This window comes from Opisthocomus hoazin, chromosome 6 (genome assembly GCF_030867145.1).
Source record: "Opisthocomus hoazin isolate bOpiHoa1 chromosome 6, bOpiHoa1.hap1, whole genome shotgun sequence".
NCBI classification, from domain to species: domain Eukaryota; kingdom Metazoa; phylum Chordata; class Aves; order Opisthocomiformes; family Opisthocomidae; genus Opisthocomus; species Opisthocomus hoazin.
The window spans coordinates 41235692-41261470 of NC_134419.1; the positions used below are offsets into that span (position 1 = coordinate 41235692).

The following is a 25779-nucleotide window of genomic DNA, read 5'->3' on the forward strand; positions in this document are numbered from 1 at the left end:
GGAGGCTGTCTCTTTCATTCTGATGGACTGATTGTATTTAGGAAACTAAATATAAATTCTCCCAGAAGAAAAAGCTCCTTGGGAGCTGCTCTGGAGTGACCTAATGCTCACTCCTCCTCTTTTCAGACTTACTGATGCTCAAGTAAAATAGCAGTGCCGTGGGCCCATTGCTGCCTCCGCTGACGACCCGTGCTTCGCAGATTATCGTGTAGCATAAACAAAGCTGTCACCTAACGTGGCAGTTATTTAAATGATGTGATTTCTGTGTTCGCCACTCTGAAACGGAGGTGTAGCTAAGAAAGTCTGCAAGTTTTGACAGGTACGCTTGCCCCACTAGTGCAATATGCTTAATGTATAAAAAATGTGAGGCATAATACAGCTTTTGTCCTGCTCAAAATCAAATATAATGTGGTTTTCCCCATTTATTTAGCCAATTCCCTGATAAGCTTTGGGGTTGGAAGTGCTTTGCCCTTACTATACGTCGATGTTTGTCAGAAGTTTCTCCCGTAGGACAGTGTTTTGATGGTCCGGCTTGGCAGTGGTTTAAAATATGTCTGTGGAGTACCGTGAAACGGAGCACAAACCCACGAGTGTTCCTGCTAGCGCGCGGGTCAGGGTGAACAGGGGATGAAGCGCAGGGGCTGCTTGCGGAGCTGGAGGATGCTTCATGGTGGCAGAGTCCCCACAGCCAGGCTTCAGAAGGCTGAAGAGCACATGTGAGCGAGGACCTATGTGTCAGTGTCGCCTGGATACACATACCTGGTGTGTTCTTTACATGAGACATTGACATTCCAGCTGTGGTTGTTCGCTTTGGTTTTCAATCCTTGAGCTATCCACTCTAGGAACAGATTTGTTTGTATGTCCCATTCCCGTATACAGCTCAAAAACGAAGGGGTTGAGGGGAGTCGGCTTAGTTTTTTACATGTATGGGTCAAATATAGTGCCAAACCGTGTCGCACAGGGTGTCCAGGGCAGGAGCGGAGTTCTGCGGTTGTTAATACCCAGGGCCAGATGTGGCTGTGGGCCTGGCCTGGGCTGACCGCGATAGGGCTGGACGGACGTAAATCCGTCGTCACGCAAAGGGAATCGATGCCCCGGGTCTCGGCAGAGACCAGGACCATGCAATTCACCAGTTTCGTTTGTTGTAACCCGTCTCTTCCGTCTTCAGGACTGATTCTGGTCTGAGGTCTCCGTAGTAATGCCAAGACGGTCGTTGTGTTGCATCAGCGAAAGAGCTGCGGAAGTTTTGAGCTTTTCTTCATTTTGGTGCCGAGGGCTTCACACCGTGTGCCTTTCCCGAGTCCTCAGCCCCTGTCCTGGTCCGGGCAGAGATCACAGGAGCGGGCGGTAGCTCTGAGCACTGCCTTCTGCCTCCAGCAGCCCCGCCGCGCCAGAGGAGCGCGCTTGCTGGCGGTTCGGTGGGTGCAGTTCCAGCTCCCACTGAAATCTGTGCCCAGCAGGCAAACGGCGATACTCTCGTGTGCTTGGAAAGGCTTTTTCAGCAGAGTTCATTGCCGCTCTAAACCTTAAACATTGTGACACATGCCAGAAAAATTCAGCAGCTGGTTCTTTAGGGCATTTTTTCCATATATGTGTATATATATATATGTTATATTAGCACCAAACTGAAGCAAAACTAGTATTTGCTGTTGACCTCTTGCTTCCCCAGCTTTTGCACACAGTCATATTTGCACATATAGTCATAGTCAAAGATTTGTTGTATCTTTCAATTATTTAATATGAAAAATAAGGTAGAGCTTCAACTCATGGCGCTGGCAGTGATGACATAGAAAACAGCGATGCTGAAGTGGCTCCCACACTTTCTGTAAAGTAAAGAAAACGCATTAGGGCCTAGAGAAGCTATTCATCAGTTATTAGTTGATGCCGTTACATTTTTTACGATTGTTGTAACTAGATAGAGAGTTCTGAGTCTGGTCTCATGCTAGTAGAAATCAAGAGTTACTTCAAAGGAGCGGTGTTGAATTACCGGGAGTGCAGGCAGGATCTGACGTAGGTTCAGAGGATGTACACTGGGTGCAAAAATAGTGTTTCATTTGACGTCACTGCTAATAGCTGAGGTGCATGAATGTACGAGTTCCTTTGGAGGAACCTGCTTTCCCCGATTAACTCCAGTCCTATGAATCACTCTTTAGTTAGATGGTATGAGTATGACTTCTGGATAAAAATACTCTGAACTGGAGAATGGGACGAGTGTAGGTCTGGGGAGAGCTATAAAGGGACGGTGAGTCTCATTGAACAGCTTTGGATTGACTCTGCCTCCGAGGAGAGAGGGGAAATGGGGTCTGCACATAGTCGTTGCTCCTACAGGTATCTGTAGGACCATGGGTAGAGCCAGAGAAGATTCAAATCTTTGGCATCATGTTCCTCCTCTGTTTCTACTGAAAATGAACCAGCTGCCTCTGAGGGACGGTTCTTTGTGTCCTGGCCAACACAGCTATGTGGACTTCCTTTGGCCGAGCAAGCTGCGAGGAGAATTTTAGCCTAATTGCCCTATCTGGGTCTTTTATTATGGAAATAAATTAATATTTGTGTTAACTAAGTGTGTCATACCGTGGGCATAATTTGTTATAAATTATACTCTGGAACTTCTTTGGGGTAGCATTGTTTGTTATAGCAATGAAGGCTTAACTTGTTCTCTGTTACTGGTTACAAAGCTGTCTTGGTTACATACTGAATTCATTGGCATACAGCATCATTTGTTCAGTCCTATTAAAATATTTGATTAGAAAGCTCCCAGAGCATGCGGCTGACCTGCGTCTTGCTTGTCACACTGCTTAGTTTTGCCTTGCACGAAGAAATTCCTCGCGGGAAGTCCTAAGGATTTCCGACGCGGGGTGCTGTGCCCCGCGTCGCTTTGGAGGGTGCTGTGCTGTACGGTGGGAGGACTGCAGGAGCTGTCTGATTTACGCTCCGAGGTGGGCTATCTTGGTGTGAAGTACAGCAGCAACAGCGTGGGTTACTGCATGAGGAACAGAAGAAAGAGTTGCGACACTAACCATGTTGAAAGGTGTATTAACGTGCTGAAAAATGTGCCGAGGCTTAGAGCCGGTGGGCTGCGGGGTTCTATGTGCTGGAGAGAGGTGAGAGCTCAGAGTCGTCCTGACCAATGTGGGCTTCCTTCAAATGCTTTTCTCGTTACTTCTTACCTGACAGCTGCCCAGAGACACTTACAGGTTTTCAGTTCAGGTTTCTATGTTCTGTTAAGGTCTTCCTGTCTGTTTTTGTTCCCCCTCCTTTCTTTTTAATCTGTTTTTGGCCCCCAATCTAAAGAGCATTAGAGAGGGTGAACGTGGGGAGGAGATGGGACAGAATTCTGTTTCGCAGTTGCTTCTTTTTTTACAAGCTAAAGCTCACAAAAGAAACACGAGTGTGTCTCCAGCTTGTAAGCATCTGTGCTACCACCACCAGCCCCCGGATCAAAAGCTTATTTGAGGAAATAGCTAGACGTTTTTGTATATATTTTAGGGCTCCCTTCTTACTTTGATTTTATTTTAATACAAAATTAAGGACACTCCAACATGTTGCCCATAAGAGTTCTGTTACAGGTAATTAAATGTAAGTTTACACATTTAATCTACTTTTAAGAGCGAGAGAGACTGGTAAATGACCCAGTTAAGGAAAGTACTCAGCCTAATTGGATGTAATGATTGCTTGCTGGTGTTTATTACTGTACTAAGAGTAGACGTGTAGTCTGTGATTCTGGTTTGGTTTAAGGACAGACCTGCAGTATCACAGCTATCATCAGAGTTCGGTTGTTCTAGCCAATGTCATGGAATTGGCCTGTGTTTGTTTGGGAGCTTCAGTGTGTTGGAATGGAAGGAGCGCTGGGTTTTCGGTTAAAATTGCTCTCCAATTGTGTCTCTCCAGACTGTTTCACCTACAAGAATATCTGAAGCTAGACATGCTAGCACGTGTTTTTGCCTGGGGAAAATAAATTTCACAGCTTTATGTACATAGTGTGACAAATTAACAATAACTGAATTTACCAATGAGCTGGTTCCTTCTGGCATGTCTGTGAATATCGTCTTCAGCCTGTGAAATGACCACATGAACCTTTGGGTTTGACTATTCCTATAGCCTTCTAAAACAGTGGAGTTCCTCACCAATGTAAAATCATTGAGAGCGCTGACTCAAAGGCCCCAAATTTTCAATTTCAGTAATGCTTATTACCAAAACTGCCCTAATTATAGACACCTTGTTGCAATTTACACTCACAATTCCGGGCTTCCAGGACGTGGTATCCAAGTGGAATGCGTTGTACGCCAGGGCGTTGACCATAGAAGATATTTGTTGCTTAAAAGTAGGACGCTGGATTTTATGCCCAGAGGAGTAGCACTTGGACTTCAAAACACTTATGTAATTATTCCTTATTTCATAAGCTCTCAGAATGATAAATGAAATAAGAACTGACTTCGCAAAGCAAGGCCACTGATGACCAGTGCACTTAGCCAAGGTGTCTCCGTGGTTGCGATGATGGATTTGGAAATTTTCTAACACAATAGGTCACACACAAAAATGAAGTTAAAGCGACATTCAAGTCACACAAAAGCAAGGATATTCAGAGTGGAAACTTCTGCTTCATCTTAATTCACCCTGTTATGCCTGGTTGTTACAAAACACAGATCAGCGAGAGGTGTTAGCTGTTTTCATGCTATTACACAGACATAGCAACGTAGAGTCATAGCAAATTTAATTCTGACTTCATTTATTGTGAAGGAAATGAAAAAAATAACAACTCTGTATTGTTTTGTTGTCTCTTTCAATATGTGTTCTTGTTAACTATAGTTGAGAAGGCTCTGCTATGCTAGTAGAAGTTCTCCTAAGGTTGAAGAAAGGTAATTTGCCCGTCGGGTGTGTGCAGATGGTAATACCTTTATAATGTAGTAGGTGCTCCAAAGCCATGCTAGCTGCTGCTGAAACTTCAGTCCTTTGGATTATGAGATTGTTGCTCCTCTTGATAATACGTGAAGTTATAGAGACAGAATGTATGACCCAGGCAGAGATGGAAATCTGTGATCAGGAAAAAAAAAGATTGTTCTCACACCAGCTGAATTCCTTGATGTGTTTGGGGCTTTAGGCTAATTCGGTTACCTACAGTTACCTCTGCCCAGAAGGAACAGAGTAAGACCTCATAGTGCAGTGCTTACCTGCAGGTACTAGAGGGAGCAGGACAAGCAAGGAGAAAGATGATGGTGAGAACTTTCATTCGTCTTGGTGTGCTTGAATAGAGTCGTGCTGATGCCCAGCCCCGTTCACAGCATGCAGATATACTGTCTGTGCGTTACTCACTCTCCGTGCCCAGACGCCTACATCTGTCTGCGTGGGCCAGTGTCCCCCGAGTATTTAACGCAGAACATCTGTGTGTGCCCGTGCACGCTTCGGGAGGAAGCAGGCTAGTTTATTCCAGTGTGTCTTCAACAGAGTTACCACTGTGTTCATAGTTTGAGTATTACCTAGAGCAAATCATACATACCTTCTCGTGAAATGGATGAATACGCTCTGCTCGTCTGGCAGAGTTTCACGTAAGACCTCTCTTTCTTGATTTCCAATTCAAATGAGTCCTGTTAAAATTACTACAAAACATTCCTCTTGAAGACGATCTGAAGAGCACAACGCAGCATCGAAGCATGTTTCTAAATGGCTTTCTGAACAGGGTAGAAAGGAGGATGCACCGAGAACCGACTGAACCCTGTTCTTTAATTGGAATATTCATCTTCTCTTTTTCACTACCCGTTTTCTGTTGCCTCTCAAGGCTGGCTGTTGCGAATGCTCCCCTCCCCTCCTGGTGGGCCAGCCAACAGTTCCCTCTGGAGGCAGCATCATTATATCTGCCTGGTTCGCTTCGGAGCAGATGGTGAGGAGCAGTAGAGCTGATACACTGCATTTCACAGAAACCAGGAGCCTTCTGGTACCTCTGCCGCATACGCAGCCTGGCCTGATTTGAGACTGCGAATTCATTATGTGCCTCCCAAACTAGGCTTTCTTGTTTGCTCCCGTCGACGTCAGCCTGAGAGGGATTTTTATGATCTGCTCTGTTGCTGGACGGTGAAGAAACCGCTCATCTCCAACTTTCAGCCACTGGAGGATCTATTTCCCGTTATTTTTCTATTTTTACCAAAAATGAAAAGAAAACAGCTCTGGCAGTTTTCGTTTTCCTTGGTTGACAGGCTTTTCTTCCCCCTCCCCTTTTTTTAATTCCTGCTGTCTGCCAAAGGACAATCTGTTTGCTGGGAGACAGTTTAATGCATACTGACTACCAGAGGCAGAACTTCCATTGGCTCTGTTACAGGGGTAATTTACACTTTAACAAGGTATTGTGACAAGGTGGTAATTATATTTTTATCATGTCATTATGACATTACCACCTGGAAAGCCAGAGCTGATTAATTAGTGGCGTGTATTAAATTTATAACCCTAGAACTCTAAAGTTATCATACCTAAGTGGTGTAATTCTGTTGAGCTGTGGTGTGGCAGCGAGCTGGAGGTGAGGATGCGGAGTATCCACCCATCGCCGTGGGTTCAAGGAGTGCCAGTAGAGGGCAGGGAGCTGCAGAGGAGGAAATATTTTTAAAAAAAGAAATACTAAGGAAGAGAGTGAAGTCACTGAAATCTTGAAAGCAAATCTCATCAGATGGCAAGCTGCAAGGCTTCTTACGTGGATGTGTTTTTTTAAAAAGGTGTGATTTGAGAGCACTTTGATTTACACTGGTTCCTGCTTTTTATTGCGCAGCTTTATTTTCGTTAGCTCACGTGCCTTTTGGGTTTTGCAATGCAGCAATTTCTGTTGAGTGTTTGGAAGCTTGGACTGGCCAGTCTGGAGGCTCCATCACCTCTCTGCATCTAAAAGGAAGCACTGGTTTTGGCAGGCTGGGTTTTCTTCGTCTCGTCCACATGCCCAGGTGTTCCATGTTGTTCCTCCTGATTTGCTTGTTAGGAGATAAAGAAAAGAAGTTAAGCTGGAAGTAATTAATGACAATGTCCACAACAAATAACTTGATCAATTGTGTTCCTGTATCCCTATGCAGTAAATACAGCCAGAATTGTAAACCAAGTCTGGTTTTACCCAAGTTATCGTGTTAAAGGTCAGAGGTCCGTTTTTCAGTTGTTTTGATTTTCATTGTTTGTTGTGCTTTTCAAAGTCAGGTTTGCAAGTAACTCACGTTTTATTCTCCCCTTCCGCTACAGAAAACGAAGTGACTACTTTCCCTGTATTGGTGAGCGATCAGAGTGAAATTGTGGATACCAATGGAGCTGGAGACGCGTTTGTCGGAGGTATTTCATGCTTCTTTCTCTTGTTTGAAGATCATCCGGTTATTCTCTCTGTGTAAAACCTGCCATTTTTTCATTCAACTGTCCTTCAGAATGAGCTGCATTCTTTGAGTGCTTTTCTCTGCACCCTGAAGTTATATGATTTAATTAAGTCCTGATTTTCAAAGGGAAAGGGTGTTCTATTACTTAAAAATAATATGCCATTATGCTGTGCCGTGGTCGTTTTCATGAGATTAATTGTATCTGTCAGACTGTTGCATAAACAAGCTGCATCAAGTACTATATAGTGTACAGAAATCCCTCCTGGCTTAAATGTTAACGCATTGTTGTTCTTTAAAACAGGTTGTAGTGAATATTAAACAATATGTTAATAAGTGAGCATAATGTCTTCTGATCATGTCAATTTTGGTAGAACATCTGCTTCCAATACAATTATTTGGACATCAGAAAAGAACACAAAGGGTTAATTTGTTAAAACAAACCCAGAAAATATCTGGCATTGCTTAATATCCATTTGCAAACTTACTATTTTTTTTGGCACAAGCTCTGAGGTAAGAGGAGGATGTTATGTCTATGCCTGTTTAAAAAATTATTCGATATAAGCCAAAACCCCATCTAATCCAACAGTTCTGTCATTCGTTGTAACCTTCATCCGTGTAGCTCTGCGATGCACTAGTGCATCCTGAAGGCTCTAATATCCAGTACGTAGTAGCTGTAAAGAGCTCCATTAGTCACTAATTTACTGGAAACGTTACCAAAGAGACTTTATAAATAGAATTGCGGGGCTCAGTCTTGCAGCTACGAAGGGGATAGCAAGCAGCGTGTTACCAAATTAAAGCTTCAGAATTGCGTCCTGTTTCAAGAAAGGGTTCAGCGTTAGCTTAACCTTAAGCAAGGGAATTAATCCGTCCTTACTCAGTACATCACTTACTCAGGACATCACTTACACCAATGATAAATTTTCAGTATACTCTTCAATCTGGCTGAAAATAGGAATGTTATTTGCTCATTGCTTTGGTGCTTTCGTGAATCAAAACGGGCAGAAGCAGGGGGAAACACGTTAGGTCATACCGTTCTCACACCTTTCAGTGCACGCTTGTCACTCCCTATTGTTCCTAAATCACAAACAAGACTAAATGTGAACTGTAAGTAACAGTGACTATAACGTAAATAAGATCTTCTTCAAGTGCTTGTCCTTGTGTACGTGTGCTCTGTGTACCAGCTGTGCCAGTAAGCTGCTGTTCTGGTTGTGAAAAAAAGAGAAAAGATCTTGCCTGTTCTGTTTGCAGATCCTGAAAATAAAAGAATACCAAGTAGGGCGCAGGCAGACACTGTGGCAGGCACCAGCCAAGCTTTGCCTCCGCAGGATGCATCTTTTCATGGGTCTGCCATGTTTATCTCAGGCTGTATTTATTCTCAGTTCTTCAGATTTTAGGAATTTTGGAACCAGGACTCTTTTTTAAGAATCCTACTTTTGTTCTTTCCTAGTTCAGCTGCAGGAAGACTATTGCAAATAAATAATCAGGCTTTCAGAACCACCTGGTATCTCATAACCCTTCCTCTTTAAGTTATATCCTTTTCCCTGGTACGTCCGTCGCTGCTGTCTCTCTGTGGGAGGGCCAAGAGGTTCACCTCAGTAATTATCCAGAACATCTGAAGGGACAGGCTGGTAGGAACCACAGCAGGCTCTCTCCCAAGCTGCTGCCTTCCACCAGCAGTGAGAGGAGCGCAGGCGCGTCCCGTCAGCCGGGTCTTGGGTCAGTTGGGAGATTCCTTTCTCCCAGGGGAGAAATGGTGTGGAAAATGGTAAGCTCTGTTGGGAAGGAAGGAAGGAAGGTAGGAAAGTAGGTCTTTTAAAAGACCAGCTCCCCTTTGTCGTTCAAAGTCTGTTGAGATAACATGCCCGGGTACAGCAAGCTTCAGCGTATTTGAGGTGATGGTAACAGAGGTCCTGTATCGCTGTTTGTGGACATAGATTATTTTCCTCGGTTCCCTCACAAACAGCACTGAGGCATCGGATGCTTTTTGTATGGAGCACAAGCGCAGCGCAGTCCAGTGGCAGCGTGGCATTGTACGGTTCTCCCTCGACACCAGAGAAAGCAGGGACCTCAGCTGGTTTTTCCGCTGTAATGGAAGTTGGCTCAGCATTGCAGATCTGCCTGAAAGCTCCCTGCAGTGAGACGCTCACTGGAGTACCGGTGTGTGAGCTCAGGTTCTTGGTGCGCCGTATTTCTCTCTCTGCGATGACTCAAAAAGCAACATGAGCTTGAGAATATCCATGGTTCTTCCGTTAGCTTCCGAGATATTTTAGTTCTCTATCACACCATAAATAATAAATTGGTCATTTATTCTCCTCAGAGAACACGTTTTCCTGAGTTTTGTCCAGATGGGAGATTGGGGAGTCGTATCAGTCCAGATACGCAGCTGATCCCGGTCTTATATACTGTGGCCTCCTTCATGAAGTCATTTCATTTTCCTTCCCATATGTAGGAAGTAGGATACTGGACTGCATAGGCTTTGATTTCGTCTGGGTTTCATTTGGGAGAAATGTCTGTATTCTATCTATATCACACTTTTCATGTGTTTTCAAAGTACGTATTTGCAACAGGAAAAGTTCTTTATTGTCTCCTTACCAGAAAGCCCTATGCAGTAACATTGGTAATACTACTCAACAGATGTATCTGGTGTTGATTCTAGCATTAAGCCAGATGTTGTCCTTATGGATTTTTTATAGTGGGAAGGTTATCTTCAGTTTTTCTGGCTACTTTGATTGAGGTTTTTATCAAGTTGCTACTACCTAGGCAACACTACATACAATATTTTGATTTTAGTGTCCTGGTAGTAAAATGTTTCAAAATTCATCCCTTAACTCAAAAATGCACTCAGTGTTATAATATACTACCCTGGAAATGTAGTGCCTTTATTCAGACAGCAGAGAACAAGCGTCCCATGGCCAAGCTTCCCAGACTTCTCTGGGACTGGTAATATCGACATGACTGAACAGGGGTTTTGTTGGCGCAGATGTCTCAGCTGAGAGGGGACTGTGGGATATAATGAGCACTAACCCCATCAGGTGGGATTTATTTTACGTTAGGAGGTTAGGTTGGTTAGACTCTGTCATACTTTGAAAGGTCTTTCATGGAGGCACTTTCTTCCCGAGGTATGACTCACAGATTGTTAGGAAATTCCTTCTCCATAATTACGCCAGCTTGGCAAATCACTCCTGTGTTTCTCCATGTGAAACTGGAAAATAAGAAATCTGCTGGGGTTTTTTTTCTAGAACCTGTCTAACTACTGAAGGTCTTGAAACTTTAAAGTCATGAAAAAGTTTCTGGGCACTTGTAACTCTGCGAGTTGATTCGTGAGTTCAGCGTTGCTGAGCATGAAGCCGCTGGCCTCCAAGGAGAGCTAGCTCACTCCCAACAGCTAGCAACGAGAAATAAACTGCATTCTTTGGTTGATATATGTGTTTATTACGTTGGCATCAGGCATTTCTCTGAATTCCTTGCCTCTTACCGCAGGCATCAAGTCCTCTGCCACTCAGGCTGGTGTAATGCGTGGGTAGGAAACGGGGTTCCTTTTGCTGCAGGTGTCTTCACGCGAAAAACACTTCTCTACATCATACTAGCAGAGTTCTGCCTTTATTGCTTTCCAGTAACACTGCCACCTTTGAGAAGTTTAAGCTCTAATGATTTACTTTGTAGCATCTCAGCACCTCTTGTGGGTTTCAGGGGTAGCGCAGAGTTTTGGTTACAGATCCCTGAAATGCCCATAAATTAAAATTGCAATTCCACCTCTGGGTTCTGATGGCCTTGATAGATCACCTGAGCTCTGCTGACATGGCTTCTGTCACAAGGGTCCTCTTAATGGAATTACAGCCTTCGTTTGTGGAGTTTGGGGAACATTCTATTATGCGTTAAATTAACATTTATTACTAGTCAGCTCCAGTTTGAACCTTTGCAGTAATGATAACCCAAGCATATGTAATGGCAACAAATAGATGGAAGTATGGACAGTGTTACCATCTTATGCTTTCCTTTAAGGCATCCTGCTCTGTTTAGCCAGAGTAGGTCTGCCTTCTGCTTGGACCCCCCTTGGTCATTGCCGCTGGAACTAACGAAGACAATAAGCATCTTTTCTGATGGTTACTGCCATTGCTCCCTGCAAAATCTCTCCCCTAGAATCTGTCTGCTCAGTGGAACTGGACAGAAGGTTCGTAATAAATGAATAGAAGGTGTAAAATCAATGTTTCTTCAGGCTCTGTTAATGTAAATATATTGACTTGGTAATCTGCTATGATTTAGTCCTAGACTGCATGAAAAGTACCAGAGTATGGAACTCGTTTAAAAGTAGCGTGGTGAAGCAGTGACAGAATGATCACAGCACGTGTGCATGACTTACCACCGTGCTATGAAGATGTTGCACCATTCTCGAGGAAAGGAAATCCCAAGATGAAAGGAGCTCTTCGTTAAGAGTTGTCCGGTGCCAAATATGAGCTGATAGCAATTTGTCTCGGTCAGCCTCAGAGCTGGGGTCAACAGCTCAAACCGCCTGCCAATTTAAACATCCCATCGGCAGCTTTCATGTGCCAGGGAGGCTCGTAAAGCTACTACCTAGAGTTGGAAAGCTGCATTCAGAACTTTGTTGGCGCACATGCTTGCAGAAGAAGCGGTTCTCTCGCGCGCGCAAAACCCAGCGTGACTCTTCTGAGATGGCCAGCTGCTGTCTCAGCTGTCGGAGAGCTGCTCCGACAGAAGGCAGGGACAGCAGCGAAAGAGGAATTTCGTCTTTCGTCTGTGGCCTCGCGTGAGTGTGCCTCATGCATCCTTGGCTTTTCTTCAGCGACCACAGGGCTGAGTGGAGATACCTCCCTCCTTTTGTTCCTCTTTCTGTTGCCAAACTGGCTCAGTAGCGCCATTCCCTCATCTCTAATGCAGAGGTTAATTCTAAACATTATTTTTCCATCTTAATCTAAATGCCTTTACAAATTAGATAAAGACCTTGGACTCCTAAGAGTTTGCCTGAAGGTCATCACATTGGCCAAAGTTTAGCCTGTTTTCATGAGGTAAATGCACATGATTTTCTATAGAGTGACATGCGGCTTTGGCTTCGGAGCTAAGTAATATTCGGTACACTTCTACATTATTGAAATGTTAAAATATTATCCTTCATGCAAAACATGCTTTGAATATATTATACATATACATAATGTGTGTTTTTAAAAAACACAGCACAAGAAATATAAACATAGGTTGGCAAAGAACCCATAGCACACAGAGTAATTGCTCGTCATTACTCCTCTACTATTGAAACTTTGATTCAGAAACCTTTTTTAAAAAAGGTCTGAATCTGTTTTCCAAGCACACTAATATAACTTTGGATTACCTTGACTGAAGCCAGTGGATTTAAACAAGTATACCATTGATAAAAATGGAAACAGAATGGAATCCCGTATAAGAGTTCTTATGCTGCGGTTCTGCAGAACCCATCATTTGTGGCAGGAATCCAAGAGTCTTTAAAATAAAAAAAAATCAGCTAGATGGGATTTAACATGATCTGAGTTGGCCCTGCTTGATGCCAAGGGCTGAAGCTAGGGGCCTCCAGAGGTCCCTTCCAGCCCAAGTTGTGCTATGGCCCTAGGAGTTCCAATCCGATAGGAATTAGGTTCCCAGGTGCCATTTCCAGGTCCTCCAAAAATCCAGCCTCGATCATCTTCAGCAGGCGGTGTTGGAGCCTGAAGAGTGGAAGCTCACAGGATAGAAAAATGAAGCTTGTACAGTGGGAATTCCATCTTCTCATGATACATCTGACACAGGGCAGAGGTGGGCTGTGTTTGTGACATTGCCTAAGAAGGTCGTGCTATATTTCGTGTGAAGGAGCTGTGTGGATGGAGGGGGGTGCACGTGTGAGGGAGGGAATGGGTTCTTATGGACAGTTGCTGTGTGGCGGTACCAGGAGTGCTAAACGTGCCGGAAAGATTTGAGAACGCCTTCAGCAGAGACAAGTGGTTTGAATGGTTTGCCAGGATACTGAATTGGGAGTGAGCTTGTGACTGTGTTAAAAAGAAAGTTCCTTAATGGGTCTATAGGGGTCTTTAGGATTGCGGAAGAATCAGTTTTCACTAAAAGCATTGCAGAGAAATGAAATATTCTTCTTGTTTGTTGTATTTTCATCTCTGTCTGAATCTCTGTTGTAAGAGCTGCCCTCCCTCCAGTACTCGCCACCCCTAAAACATTCTAGATTTGTTAGAACAGAAGTTCTGGGAACCAGGAACAGTTCTTTACTGAGCAGCAGGAGTGTGATGTCAGAAGCTACTTAATCCACTTACAGTGGTCTTCAATTTGTAGAAGGTTTTTGTGCTTGTTTAAGATACCTTGGGAAGTTGTCTGCATTTTTTAATCACATTTGATAGAAATACAGTGGATAAAATATGACTGCTGTGAAGTACTGCCTTCTGATAACACCAGAGCTCTGAGATGCAATTTGGTTTGCCAGCTGGGAGCGAGGGGTAGTTTTTTGGTGATACCGATTAAATATGTATGTGCATGTAACTTGTTGTGGCTGATTTTTGCAACAAAATTTATCTTCACGAGCGAAGAGACAAGGGGATGCTACTTTGGATGGTTCCGTCTTTTCTCTGAAGTAAAGATAAATGTTACAACAGAAATCAGCACTCTCTCAGTCTTCATTTATACAACATGGGTGGCTAATTGCCTCTGAGCAATCCTGTTGTTACCGAGATCGCGGCTGATGAGATATGAAGCTTTGAAATAGAAATACCTTCTCAATGTCATCAGCGTTTTGACTGACAGCCCGTTTTGCCCGTCCTTAATACTCCTGTTTTATAAACGGCGTCCGTGAGCGTAATGGCTGAGCTGCAGATAGGGCGTCAGTCTCGGCTGACTAGGGGACAACTTGTCAACCTCCTCATGACTTACCCCCGTGGGGTCTGATGACATTCGTCACTCTCGCAGATAAGCATCGCATCTAAACCTAGGCTATTAGAAGGCCACGTTATCTCTGTAACTGACCTTCTGCAAACTGGCAAATAACCAGATTATATGGTCCTGGTGGATTTTCTCCGTCCCGGCGAGAGGCACAGCATCGTTCTGATCAATAGTGTAGCCGGTCACTGGTGATTTCGACATTAGCACTAGCACAATTTAGAAATGTGCCGCAGTTTGAATTGCAGCTACGCAAACAAAAACATAAGAATAGATATCACTCACGAAAACCACGGAATATTCCTGGGGTTTTTTGGATTCCCTATTTCACTTTTTACCAATTTCCAGTCAAAATGATTTCTGTGGGAATAATACACTCTTCTGTGCTGGCACTATACTTAAATCTGGTCGCAAGTGTTGTCCAAGTATGATTTAATTGTGATCCAGTCTGGTTTAATTGTTTTGTTTTAATTTCTGCTCTTCTCTTGGTTTCTAACTGTTCATCTTCATTTTATTCCGTATGTATTTTTTATCAAAATACCGTAACTTAAATGTGGTAATTCACATTTTCACCTGTACAACTTAAAGGCAATCCAGAAAAATACATAGTAGAATTAACGTACAGCAAAACATTGGTACAATTGCTGTCATTTTTTAAACGACACGTAGAGGTGAGAGACCCATTTAAAAGGATCAGCGTATGGAATTAAAAACCCTCAGAAGTTTCTAATTAGACTGAAGCAGGACCTGATCCTCCTGGCTGCTGTGTCTCTTTCCTGTCAGTGACACTGTCAGTGTTAAGGGAGCCTCAGTACCCAGCAAGAGGATGAATATTTTCCAAAACCAGGTTTTAAAAGGGCTAATTTACCTCAGCATAGACTCGGTGACATTCCGGACAGGCTTTGTGAGAAGTAAACGCCGAATAGGTTGCGTACATTTTAAAAAACAAACCTACCGTGTTACATACAGATTTTCAAAAGCAGTGATAAAGTTCCAATTTTTGCTGTAATAGCTATGGGACAATTACAGATTGAGTTAACGCCTCAAACCAAATCATCGCCACGTAAAATTGTTCGTCATGCCTACTATCCCTATCCTCGTAGCATTTCATTTTATGTGAATGCGTCATGTGTTAGAAAATCATGTAACGATAAAGAAAATGTTCATGTGGAAGGTTAGAAATTACTTTAATGAGTTATTATTATCTTGCTGGCAGACTGTTGGTAATATTTTTGTGTTATTTGAACGTATTCTGAGTAGAGACAGAGGCACTAGTCAGGGTGGATCAAGAGCGTTCCCCTGGGAGCCAGGGCAGGATGTAGTCCCCTAAGACCCAGTGTGTCAGATGAAGCTGCTGCTGTAGTCGCAGGAGATGCACTGCCACACCATGAAATATAAAAACGCTGAAGTATGTTACCTATTTCTCATCTGACACGACTTGGAGTGGTGCAGTGGGGGCTGACGCAGTGACCGTAATGGTGCTTCTCGGGCTGTGGTATCAGCTGGCAGGATCCTCGCCCGATTGCAGCTGCCTCTAGTGTGTAGCAGGATGGTAAAGTCTCCCACACCTTGTTCGCTTCCCCCGCGCTGAAGTGGGCTCCCACTGGAAGTGCGAAGGTGGCAAAGTTGCAGTAAGAAAGAAGCAAAAGGAAAAAGACCATTGCAGTTGAAAGCAGCGGTAGCAGCAGTGCTTGCAGGCCGGTTGCAGCTGTGGGTGATGGGTAAATGAGGAGTATCAACCCAGGGCTGTACCAGATATTTAAAGAGGCAAAAGATTTTAAATGCCGCTGTATTAAAATAGGAGCAATGTGAGTATCATGCTAGGGTAGGCTATTTCCGCCCACGAAAGTCAAGAAATTCCGAGGCTGTCTCGCTGCCGTGTTCCCACCGCACTGGGTGTTGCTTTTGGATCCTCCTTGCAGACTGCTGACCTGGCCGTGTGGAGGTGTCCCTGCAGATAAAACCTCGCCGAGAGCCGCTCGCCCGGCAAACACAGCTGCAAATCTCCTGGCTGTTGTGCCTGTGAATCTCAGCTATGGAGTTACATTCATGTAGCCTTTTTTGTGCTTATAGATTAAAAACTAAATAGAGGATAGTACATGGCATTCCATTTTGCTATGCTTAGAACTTCATTATTTCTACGTTAAGTTAGTGAAATTCACTTCCTCTTATCCCAGGTAGTCGGTGTAGTCATCTGCACCATTGAATGTCAAGACAACAGATCTGTTTTGAGGCTCAGAAAATTTCCTCGGGTACTGATAAAAGAAAGCTTATGTCATTCTGCTGTCTCAAAAATGGCTAAGGAGAATGTTAGCTTTTGAAGAACACTTCTAGGAAACTTTCTAGGAGATGTTTATAGGAAAAACAAAGAGAAGTATCAGCCTGGAAAGTAGTTTTTTCAGATAGTTAGAGAAGATGCTTCCAAGAAAAATACCGGTATTTGGTTTGGCTTATACAGTGCCTTGAATATTCCTTGTAAGCTTGGAGGGGCGTTTTTTTAATCCAGTGTTTTCCTCCGATCCTGGCTGTTGGAGACAAGCCCACAGCCACCAGATTTGGATCCAAAATGGAATTTCCCAAAGTTCATAATCTGGACTTAAAAATGAAAAATAGGACCCAACCATAAGAAGCTATAACTTTGTTATCAGGTTTCCTCCATCACGTCTTTCTTGGACGGTAGTGTAGACGGAAATAATTCTTTTCTTGGACAATCAGGTGCGCTGGGGAGTTTAATAGAGGTGACAACTGGAGTCTGCTGATGAGGATTGGTGTGAAGGGTGTCACAGTGTGAAACACGTAAGCCTCTCCTCCAGCTTTGAGCTGTTCCCCCCTCCTCCCCAAGGAGGGACAGTACTCGCTCAGGACACAGGCCAGTGGCAGAATAACTCCCAGCAATCTCAGTAGGCTTCAGATCTGGACCCAAGTGTTCTCCATCCATTGCACGGCCTTCGGGACCAAACCACTGTAGACTTACAACGGCCGTTGGCTCCTACGTGCACAAAGACTGCTCGCGTTCCTGAGGGAGGGTCTCTGGTGGGCCAGGCGTCTCTGCAGCCCTTGGGACGTACGATGACACCTCACCCGACAAGCTGCAGTGAGCTGGCCCGGTAGAGCCAAACAGTGGGGATCATATATGCAATGCAATAAAATGTTCAGCCTTGAGTAACTGATTCCTAATGGAATAAGAGGGATGTAGCGGAGTTTTATTTGGGTTTTTTTATTGCCACATTCTTGCAGGAATCTTTCATTAACATTTTCCACATGTAATGGTTTAAAGCACTAGAGTCTGAACTCTTCTTTGCTTTGTGTATTCAACACCTCCTCTCCATTCCAGGAAAAGGCTGCTAAACTGAAAACGCTCCTTTTGCTTATTCATAGCAGTCTAGTAAATGCAAAGTTGTATTATTTGCATGTGGCCATAAATGCCTGCATAACCTCAGGCTGAGGAAGACGTACACCCATGCCAGCGATCCTTACAGAAATTCAGTGCATTCAAAACGTGTCTGTAAATATAAAGGGAATGAGAGGGACAGGGGCAGCAATACCAAGGCTAGCTGCTGTTCTGGAAAACGTGCTTGGTTTAGCGCTCATGCCGGTGACCAGAAAATCAGAAGTTTGTGGAAGAGGGTTGTATGCAGGCAGCGAAATGCATTTAGCACACGACCATTTCATAAATAAAGTCAATATAGACTTCCGAAACATTTTATTCATGATCTCATGGTTTTGTCGTTCTCTGGAAGTGAAAATATTGACATTTACCAGGCTGTTTGTTCCAGCTTTCTGATCTCCTGCAGTTTATTTTTATAACAACCTTATCGATGAGCCTCTTACTCAGCTCTCTAGGTTTAACTGAGTCGAGTCGATTTGTTACCACAGCTTCAAGTAGCTGTTACAGAACAGGCGAGACATCCTAATAAAGCTGTAAACGTGTTTACTCAAACATGGTATTGATTTTACTTGGAGAGGGAGAAGCTGGTGCTTAGCATGGTGTCAGGAAGGATGAATTTAACTGCAGCTTTTCGTTGTCGACTGTCATGGTTGTGAAACGCTAAGTGAAGCCATGAGAGGAAAATTAGAATTGCCAGAAATTCAGCCCCTAAAATCAGTTAACCACTTGAGATTTTTGTAGTTTAATTAGTTTTAATAAAAACTTTCCTCCAGTGGTATAGTCAGGAAGGGTTTTCGACCGTTCTTTTCAGTGAGAGTGGGATTTCAAGGTTGCCACTTGTTCAGTACACATCTTAAATGACTGTTTTTCTGAGAGAGTTAGGAACCTTTTTTCTCTTCCCTTGTAATTAGCCTGGCACTGCAGTTCTGTAGAAGCACGGAGCCGTTTCGTTTTAAAAGAGAGGGAAAGACACTTGTTTGTACACACAGACATTTGTAGTTAATAACATATATGTGCGTGCATGGAAGAATTCTTAAACTGTATTTTGAGAGAGAAAGTGCTAAGGTGTGTGAAGGTTGCAAGAAGCGTAGAGTATTTGAAGATGCTTATGTTTAATTTGTCTTATACACTGTAAGTCTAACGTGTCAGACCACAGTGCCAAAATACAGGAAAACAGGAGCCAGATCCCACCCTTAATCAAAAATGTTTCCATTTAGAATCGCCAACATTCGGTTCGATAGCAAAGAGCGGGGCCTCTGGCTTACCGCAGTTCTTGGCTGTAATATCCACCATCTGCCACAAAATGAGGGAAGGAGAAGCCTCAGCACGCTGACGTAGGGTTGTTCAGCGACCGTGTTGCAGAATCGGCTGCTGCCAACGCCTTTGACAAAACCCCGGCTGGCTCTTGGCACCGGCGCCGCTAACCACCTGATCGCAGCTGACCAGACGCGTGCTGCCGCAGCATCGACCCACTCCAGCAGCGCCAAAAGGCGTCCCAAAAAGCCTCAGTCGTATCAGCGACGAAGCTTTAAATTGCCAGGGTAATGTTTCTTGAAAACTGCATCTTCCCACGCTGCTGGCCTGGGATCACGTAAAAATAGATGAGCGTTCAAGCAGCCGTGATAAATGCTGTACACGAACGAGAGTGCGAAAAGGCGCCTGCAACCGTCCCCCGTGGTGGAATAACACTGATTTAAAAAAGGCAGTTCACAAATTAAGCTGTAGAAACTTCAAACGCAAAAAAAAGAGGCGGCAGCTCAGCTGTTTGTGCTCCTGGCCGTGGCTGGGACTGTTCTGCCGGCGAACGGCCTGGCTCGCGTGGATTGTATCTGGTGCGTCAGGGTTTGGCTGGAAGGGGAGGGTTGTCTGGGAACATCGCATAGCCAAGAGGTTTTGAGGGGCTCTGACTCAGGGTCAGCTCGTAATTGTGTATAATGAATGCATTTGATAATTGCTTTTTTCTGTTTTTTCTCTCTTGCGTTTAAAAAAATAACATTAATTTTGCCTTGGGCACTTTATAAAGGTTGGAAGTGGGAGAGAAACTGCAGAAAGACGAGTAGTGGGGGAGCTGGGTGTCGGAGGCTATAAATGGATTTCCAGCCAGCATTAGTAATTAACAGTCATTAAAATTAATTGTCAAGTGTACAATTTGAAATGAAACATTTGGCTTCAGTATGAGCTGTTTTTAAGTGTTGTTAAACCATTACTGAAGCAGACAAGAATTGTTTTAAAATCTCCGCAATTGGACTCCTACGTTCCCGTCCAACTGCACTAGCGCTAGGCGTCCGTTCGGAATTACCACTGGTGATCTGGAATCAAAACTGTCAGAGAAATCACTGATTTCAGTGAGGTTGCGTCTGAAATGTCCATTTTGCTGGCCGCAAGACGATGAACTTGGTTCTCCTTTAATGATTTTTCAGTGCTACTCAGCTCTTGGAAGTACCAAAGTCAAGACAACGCCTTCTGTGTCGGTCTGGGAACTGTCTTGCGGTGGCTGTTCAGACCTGCCTGGCATCCCCAAAGAGATCTGAGCTGGTTTCAGTGAGGGCTGTGGTGTTGGTCTGGGTTTTGAGGCTCACTTCTGGCACTTGGCTTGCAGAACTTTCCGTTTGGCGGTGAGCACAAAAAGGAAGAGAGCAACTTGCCTTTTCCGTCCCTCATTCCATTCGCAGACCTAACAATTACAAACACTGCCTTTGAGCATATGTAATAAGGAAGCTGGAGATAATAAAGATTAGCTCTCAATTATTTCAGGCACACTTTTCAGAGCAAAGTGATTCCGGAGCTGCTGTTCTTTACTGAGCAGAAAAGAAATAATTATGGCCCAAAAATAGCTATTGGTGTGTTATAATCACTTCTATCATCTGGGAATGCAAATACATTTTGTACCACTCCGAGGTTTAAAGCAGCTTTTGCAGCAAAGTTGTCTTTGCTTTCTAGGAAGATGCTGAGTCAGGGGGATGAGTTGGACACAGTTCCAAATCAGTGTTTGTCGTGACCAGGTACGAGGTGGCTACCTGGCTGTCAGTGCCTGTGCGGGACAGAAGGTATCCCAGTCTACTCCGAAAGCTTACCGAGATGGCTGATTACGGTGAGGTGGCCTGCTAGACATGCTGCAACTGCCGTTTCTCCTACCCCACGCATGATGAGCATTTTGGATGTCAGGGCAGGAGGCAGGCAAGTGGGAAAGCCTTGAGTTTGGCTCTGGCCTTTGTGTTCTAGCCTGAAGAGAGTGGTACACAGAATCACAGAATGTTAGGGGTTGGAAGTGACCTCTGTGGGTCATCTAGTCCAGCCTCCCAAACCCACCCATCGTGGTACACGATGCACGTAATGCCGTCCGTGGCTTCCGCGGTGTAGAAACGCTAGTGCAGAGTCGCTGCAGTTAGAAGATGGGAGACGATACTGCCTGAAGTTGTGTTTGGGTAAAATATTTGAACTGAGATTGTCTCATGGAGCCAAAACAGACTACCGCTTTCTGCACCCCGTTCCCGTGACAGCCAGGAACGAGTTCAGGCCACGGCAGAAGTGAACATAGCTGCTGAGCTGCTTTGGCACGTGCTGGGATGATCTAGTCCCATGATACAGGATCAGAGTCCAGTCCTGCCCTTCCTGTCTGTGAGGTCGTAGGAGGAGTGTGAAGTAAGTCTGAAGCCACGTGCGCTTATCTTCTTGCATTTCCAGTCACGGCACCTTAAGGAGATTACAGCCTCCAACTGCTGATCATCTTCCCTCCACCGCCCTGCTCGCTTGTGGAGCGCTCTGAGTACTCACTAACCCCCTTCAGGTTACATCGGCTGGGTTAGTGAGAATCTACTGTTCAGCAGCTGACTGGTTGGACTGAGTTGGCTCATTCTGGCAGAGTAACGGGTTGTACAGGGAGCAGAGAAGGATGGTGAAAAACAGACGGGGCAGTAACTTCCTCAGCTGGAACCCAAAGAGCTGAGACCATGCCGTGAGGGTACGGCTCGTGGGATTCGCATCACTGCACCTCGTACGCTGGAGGAGGCAAACTCTGGATTATATCCCGACCATGTTGCTTTTTACTACTAACTGAAAAGCACATTCCACAGAGAAGGCAGCCAGCCTGATAGAGCTCTTTGTTTCTCTGCTCAAACAGCAGCGCTTTCTGGTGTTCCCTCGGGGTCTGCTTTGCCAACTGCCTAGTCCTAGCGTGTGATGTAGCTCTGTGTTTGTGATACGTGTGTTTGTATTGTCACTCGATGCAATAGTGTGTCAGATACTGCTATTTCTATTTCATCTATGAAACACATACCTTTTAAGAGAAACTCAACAGACAAGACAATGGTTTGAGGGCGAACTCCTCACTGCGGTTTCTACATATCTCATATGTGACAGCTGTACTTAATGTCATTTCTCCACCACTCTGAAATCACAGAGATCTCTCATTTCTATCCCCAATTAGAACAGGATGTTTTTTCACTGGATTCCGCTTTCACTTAGGTCAGAATAAATAAGATGTAGCTTCACTGAAGACAAAAATACATGCCAGCTTGAAACTGCAGTGAGCCTGGGAGGTGGGGACAGTCTCGGTCTAGTTGATATTGAAAAATAATTCACGTTTTATGGTCCTTTGCTCCTTGGATTTTCTCATCTTCATATGTGTTTGGTGCCTTGATCATAAACATCAAGGATAGTTGTTCTTTCCTGTATAAGCCCCTCTCTGAATTCGTGCTCTGCCCAAACTGAACCTCGCTTTTGGCTGTGGAGCCTGCCCAGTGCATCTTCGATTCTGACCGAGTCGGAAGTGGACTGCCTGAACAGCCTTATTTCACGTGCGGTTACAACTTGCGCTGAAGTTTTAACCACCCAGAAGCACCCTGGCAAGCTCCTGCCTCCCAGGCAGTTTCAATTCAGTGACTGACATTCTCCACGTATCCAAGAAAGTTCTTTCTAAGAACACGTGTTAATTTAACGGAGAGCAGACCGCTTTCATCTCGTTATTCAGAAATGGTCTGATTTCTGCCAGGCATGCCGTTCAGATCTCTTGACTGTCACCCAGCCATTGCAGCTGGGCCATCCTGCCACAGTTGTGTTGTCTCTGGTCCCCTGGCTGCCATCAGCGATAGGCTTCTACATCAACTAGGCTGCTTCTCGCCATCAGTCATAACTGAGAAGCCAAGACAGAGCTTGGTCATTCATAAAAATGGGGTCTTTTGCTCACCAGTATTATGCTTTGTTGATCTGACCTTATTTTTCATGTTTTACTTGATTTTTAATCTTCAAGGAGCAGACATTATTGCCTAGGATAAAATACTTTTATCATCTTCTAAAAATAGGCTGTAATGTGCCACAAAAGGAAATATTTAGAAGAGGAGCACAGGTTAAATGAGAGCATCACGATATCATGTAGAGCCTTTGTTCCAGTCATAACCAAGCATTCGTATTTGAAAGCAAGCTAGCAAAACATATCATCTTTGAATCAAAATCTGATCTTTATATTTATTTGTATCTTTAATGTGTCAGAAATCAGTACCGGTGAGCTACGTAGTACTTAGGAGAGAGGTGGTTTCAAGACTAGATTTGTACAGTCGGAGTCCGAGGCCTGTCAGAGCGTGACACAGGAACTTGAAGTGGTGGATGAAAGCTTTAACAAGAACGTGTTTCAGCTTGCTAGAATTCCGATTTTTCTGGGCAAGTCTCACTTTCCTTCTGTGATTCGATGAGGAAGAGAGATACATCTGAAACATATTAAAACCAGGACAAAAGTGAATAAAATACTACCTCTAGAATGACAGAGTGGAATTTTAAATTATAAGATACAAAATTTACTTTTCACATGTTGAAAACCTCTTCCACATTTAAAACACGTCTTTCGCCTCTGCCATAGGTTCTGTCACGCTTTCGATCACAATAGTTTCAGCCAAGACAAAATGTTTCAGAAAGGAGGGACTCGATCCATAAAATTTCTGGTGCCGCTTGTACTTCACTTTTCCACGTTCTAGGAATAATCTCCTTTTTCGGACTCTCTGCTTATATTCATTTAAAGAGGTGCTCTGGTTTTCAAAACACGGAGCTCCCAGGGGCTTCTGGTTCTCTGAGCCGCGCGTGCTGGGGCTTTGCTAGCTGACTCGGTGAACCAAGTGCCCCGATTCCAAGAGGTGCTTGGTTCTCCGTGCGGATTGCTGCTCCCGTAGCTGCCTGAACACACGAAGAGGTACTCGCCGCTTCTGAAGTCCTAGGTTAAATTTCCTGTAATCGTGGGCAACAGATGCCATCTAACTTCCCTCACCAGGTACAAATGTCTCACCTTCTTTTCCGTGTGAACCCCCATAACTGTGAATATAGATAACATTTATTTGGTATGTGCCTTTCTCCCGTGCACATGCAGCCAGGCCAGTATTTCAGTGCTTTGCCCTGTGACAAACTGCTACACTCAAGAAACCAACCTAACCGTTTTCTTCCTTGTCCTTCTCTCCCGCTTTGTTCTGTAGGCTTCCTCTCGCAGCTCGTCTATGACCGGCCGGTGACCGAGTGCATCCGGGCTGGCCATTACGCCGCCAGTGTCATCATCAAACGTTCAGGTTGCACCTTCCCAGAGAAGCCTGACTTCCACTGATACTGGTGGACTGGAGGGATCAAGAGTAACTCCCATGTTGGCGTGGGATTGCTGCCGAAATTTTGCCTCCTTCCCTTTCCTCACCCTTCCAATTCCCTGCATCAACGCTTCTGTACTTCTGTTCGTTGTATTCTCAACAAAAGATGTATTTCTATGGTGTTTTCCTTTACGTACTGCTTCCATGTCTCAGTAGTCTTAACTTTTGGTAACAGTGCTAAGTGAAACTTATTCTCTCATCCATCAGGAAAAATTGTTCTATTTACACAGTTTATAAGGAAATCCCATGTAAATGACACTGCTGATTAACACCATTACAATATTTCTGTTGAATTACCTAGTTTATATCCAGCTGTGGCCAAATCCTACCCAACTTAGGTGAAATCAACAGACCTGACTCTTTGTCACTTAAGGTTACAAACCAGGAATCGTTCTTTCTATAAACTGGAGTCCCGCTGGTGTGAGAGCAGTGTAAATGTCCCCAGAATCTCCGTACGGCCTTGAGCGTGCGAGGTCTGGCTGCCAGAGCCAGCCCAGCTGCCGTGCAAGCGAACAGCTCTTTTGTCGGTAATTTGAGGAGCTGATATGAAGCCGGTGCCGTGCGTTCAGTCGTCTGGCGCCGACGCCAGCAGCTTTGGGTCCGGCACTGCGTGAGAGCGGGGTCCGGCCGCTCTGTGCGCGGTCACGTTCGTCTGTCTGGTGAGCTAGCAGATCGGTACGTTCAGTGATTTCAGGGCACGAGGTGATGGTAAACATAAACATGCAGATAGAGCCTATCTCCTCCACGTGAGCTTTCTAGAGGTACACATTGTGAAAATGAGGTACAGAAATATTTATGCAGGAAATATTGACAGGATATGCCAAATGGAATCTCTGAAACGCACATTTTTAAACTTTTAATTTACTTTGGATAATTAAGCAATATGGTGGATTTTGTTTGTATTTACAGTATTCAAAGAGGTGATCTGACACTGCATTCATTACTTTGCTATGTAATTTGATACTGATAAATAAAAAATTGTCATACAGTAACTCCTGGTTTTGTATTGGCATGTGTCCGGCTTTCTTCCAGGTATCGTACTGAAGTGGGAACAGGGAGCAGGTGCTTAGCCCACGGTACCTGCCAGATCTCAACATTTCATATGTGGCTTTCGGTGTCCAGGTGGGTGTTCAAGGGTGATCTCAGCAACAAGGAAGGGAAGGAACATCCATTTGGTGATTGTACTGCAGGAGAGACGAAAAATTAATGGCTCGGGTTCATCAAAGAATGTTAAGTTGGGGTCGGCTTCGCACCTCACGGCATAGCGCAGAACTAGGGATGCACGGAGGCTGACTGTGGTTGGGACAGCTTGTGTGTTGCAAAGAGAATGGAGAGAAACCCAGGCCGTGATCCCAATCCCCTTGTTCGGCCGAGGATCCAGTTTGGTGCATTGGACAGCTGGCTTGGTCGTCGTAGGGATCACCTGGTGGGACCCCTGCGAGAGCGTCAAGGAGCTTCAGACCAGCACTTCTCAAAATCCTCGTGGGGCCACGGAGCTCAGGCAAGCACAGGTCGCTGCGCTGTAAGTACGGTCTGTTCT

The 25779-nt window shown here is 44.6% G+C and overlaps 1 protein-coding gene across 2 annotated transcripts in view; it reads left to right on the forward strand.

The window, feature by feature from the left end:
- The window catches only part of ADK (adenosine kinase), a 289560-nt gene extending 264329 nt beyond the window's left edge, over window positions 1-25231 (forward strand). For both annotated transcript variants that reach the window (XM_075422902.1, XM_075422903.1), the window contains exons 10-11: window positions 7207-7293; window positions 24078-25231. In XM_075422902.1, coding sequence (XP_075279017.1) covers window positions 7207-7293; window positions 24078-24202 — 212 coding nt within the window. In that variant the 3' untranslated portion in view covers window positions 24203-25231. The remainder of the gene's footprint in view (window positions 1-7206; window positions 7294-24077) is intronic.
- The last annotated feature ends 548 nt before the right edge of the window (window positions 25232-25779 follow it).